Raw genomic sequence first — 2103 nt, 5'->3', positions numbered from 1 at the left:
TAAGAAAAAATGAAGAAAACTGAGATATCCTCACTCCCGGATGTTTCTCGTGTGTAATATTCCTTCAAAGTGGCATCTCCCCTCTCAAAATAGGCTTAGTCTTGCTTTTATACGCGTTGGGTAGGTCTTGGGATAAAATAACCTTGTCCCGGGCAAAGTAGGAGAGGTTCCCTGTCACCAGCTCCCAGGGTAACGTGGGGGGCTAGCCCTGGCTCTGGCTAATTTCAGATTCTGCAAAGTGCACCACAGGTAGCGCCCCACGCTGCCTGTGGTGCTACAAATGGCCCTTTTCTAATTTTTCTCCTTTTTGGCTCTAATCTCGCACCTTTCACCCCATATTGCCTATGGATGATTCCTACATAGAAAAACACCCCAAATTAATATAAATAAATACATATTACATCTGAAATCCATGAAACAGGAGTAAAATATGAGGCGATGTATATATAAATATATATACTTTAAGCTAAATATCAATTGTCCACTATTTTTCGTAGGATCATTTTAATGTTTTTGTTGGCCGCTTCAATTGCTCCATTCATTTGTGATCTATAGGCTATCGAGTTACAATGGACGATTATGAATTTTTCATAGATTTTCCTCATGAGATCACTATTGAGATTGGCTGCATTGTCAGTGATGAATGATTCAAGTATCCCAAACCGGCAGACTATGTTGTTACTGACAAAATCTGCCACTACTTTCTTCATGACGGCTTTGTATGTTGAAGCTTTGACCCATTTGGTGAAGTAATCAATGGCTACCAAGATGAAACGGTGTCCATTTGATGCAGCAGGCTCCATAGATCCGATTACGTCCATCCCCAAGTGGCGAAAGGCCAAGGTAAACCCATTACATTCAACTCATTGGGTGGAGCCTGGATGAAATCCCCGTGGATTTAGCACTGGTGACATTTCTGCACATAGCAAATGCTATCACTCTCCATGGTCATCCAAAAGTATCCGGCTCTTAAAATCTTCTTGGCCAAGGTAAGGCCATTCATGTGAGGTGCTCATGTCCCTGCATGTATTTCTTCTAGCAATCTGGTTGATTCAGCAACATTTGTGCATCTAAATAGGCGTAAGTCTGGGGTCCTCCTATACAGGACTTCCTCGTTGAAAAAAAAACGTGATTCGCTAGCCTTCTGAGTGCTCGCTTATGATCATTGGTGACATTCTCAAGGTACTCTCTTATTTCAAGGAACCTTTTGATGTCGTAGTACCACGACTTACCATCTGGCTCTTCATCTACATAGAACCAGTACGCATGCTGATCCCAGACCTCTATCTCAATAGGGTCGATGTAATTCTTATCTGGATGCTGGATCATGAATGACAAGGTTATGAGAGCATCGACAAGCTCGTTCTGGATCCTGGGAATGTGTTTGAACTCTATCTTTATGAACTTCTTGCACAACTCCTTTACGCAATGCATATATGAAAGAATCTTGACGTTCTTAGTAGTCCATTCTCCTTGAACTTGATGTATCAACAGATCAGAGTCTCCTATGACCAAAAGCTCTTTGATATTCATGTCAACAACCATCCTAATCCCGAGGATGCATGCTTCATACTCGGCCATATTATTGGTGCAGGGGAACCTTATCTTTGCTGATGCCGGATAATGCTATCCTGATTCTGAAATTAAGACTGCCCCAATTCCTACTCATTTGAAATTTGCCTCCCCATCGAAGAACATTCTCCATCAAAGGTATGACTCTACAATGTCTTTTTCGACGAACAACACCTCTTCATCCGAAAAGTATGTAGTGAGTGGATCATAATCTATGTCCACTGGATTAAGGTGGTCAGCTAAATCTTGTCCTTTGATGGCATTTTGCGTTACATACACAATGTCAAACTCGCTGAGAAGAATCTGCCATTTGGTCAATTTTCCTGTAGGCATCGATTTCTGAAAGATATACTTAAGTGGATCGAGCCGGGATATCAGATGTGTGGTGTATGCCGACAGGCAGTGCCTCAACTTTTGGGCGATCCAAGTCAAAGCACAGTAGGTGTGCTATATCAGAGTGTATTTGGCTTCATGTGGTGTAAACTTTTTACTTAAGTAGTAGATAGCTTGCTCTTTCCTCCCGGTTTCATC

The 2103-nt window shown here is 41.9% G+C and overlaps 1 protein-coding gene across 1 annotated transcript; it reads right to left on the bottom strand.

Moving 5' to 3' along the window:
• Positions 1-1035: 1035 nt before the first annotated feature.
• LOC138909617 (uncharacterized) lies at positions 1036-1581 on the bottom strand. The gene has a single exon (XM_070200823.1). The coding sequence runs from the start codon at positions 1579-1581 to the stop codon at positions 1036-1038; it is 546 nt and encodes a 181-aa protein (XP_070056924.1).
• Between the last annotated feature and the right edge of the window lie 522 nt (positions 1582-2103).

The sequence above is a fragment of the Nicotiana tomentosiformis genome, chromosome 4 (assembly GCF_000390325.3).
Source record: "Nicotiana tomentosiformis chromosome 4, ASM39032v3, whole genome shotgun sequence".
Lineage (NCBI taxonomy): Eukaryota > Viridiplantae > Streptophyta > Magnoliopsida > Solanales > Solanaceae > Nicotiana > Nicotiana tomentosiformis.
This window is presented reverse-complemented; position numbering and strand designations above follow the sequence as displayed.

Excerpts from the sequence above, each read along its gene's own strand:
- LOC138909617 (XM_070200823.1), bottom strand. The coding sequence starts at position 1,581 with ATGGCCGAGTATGAAGCATGCATCCTCGGGATTAGGATGGTTGTTGAC.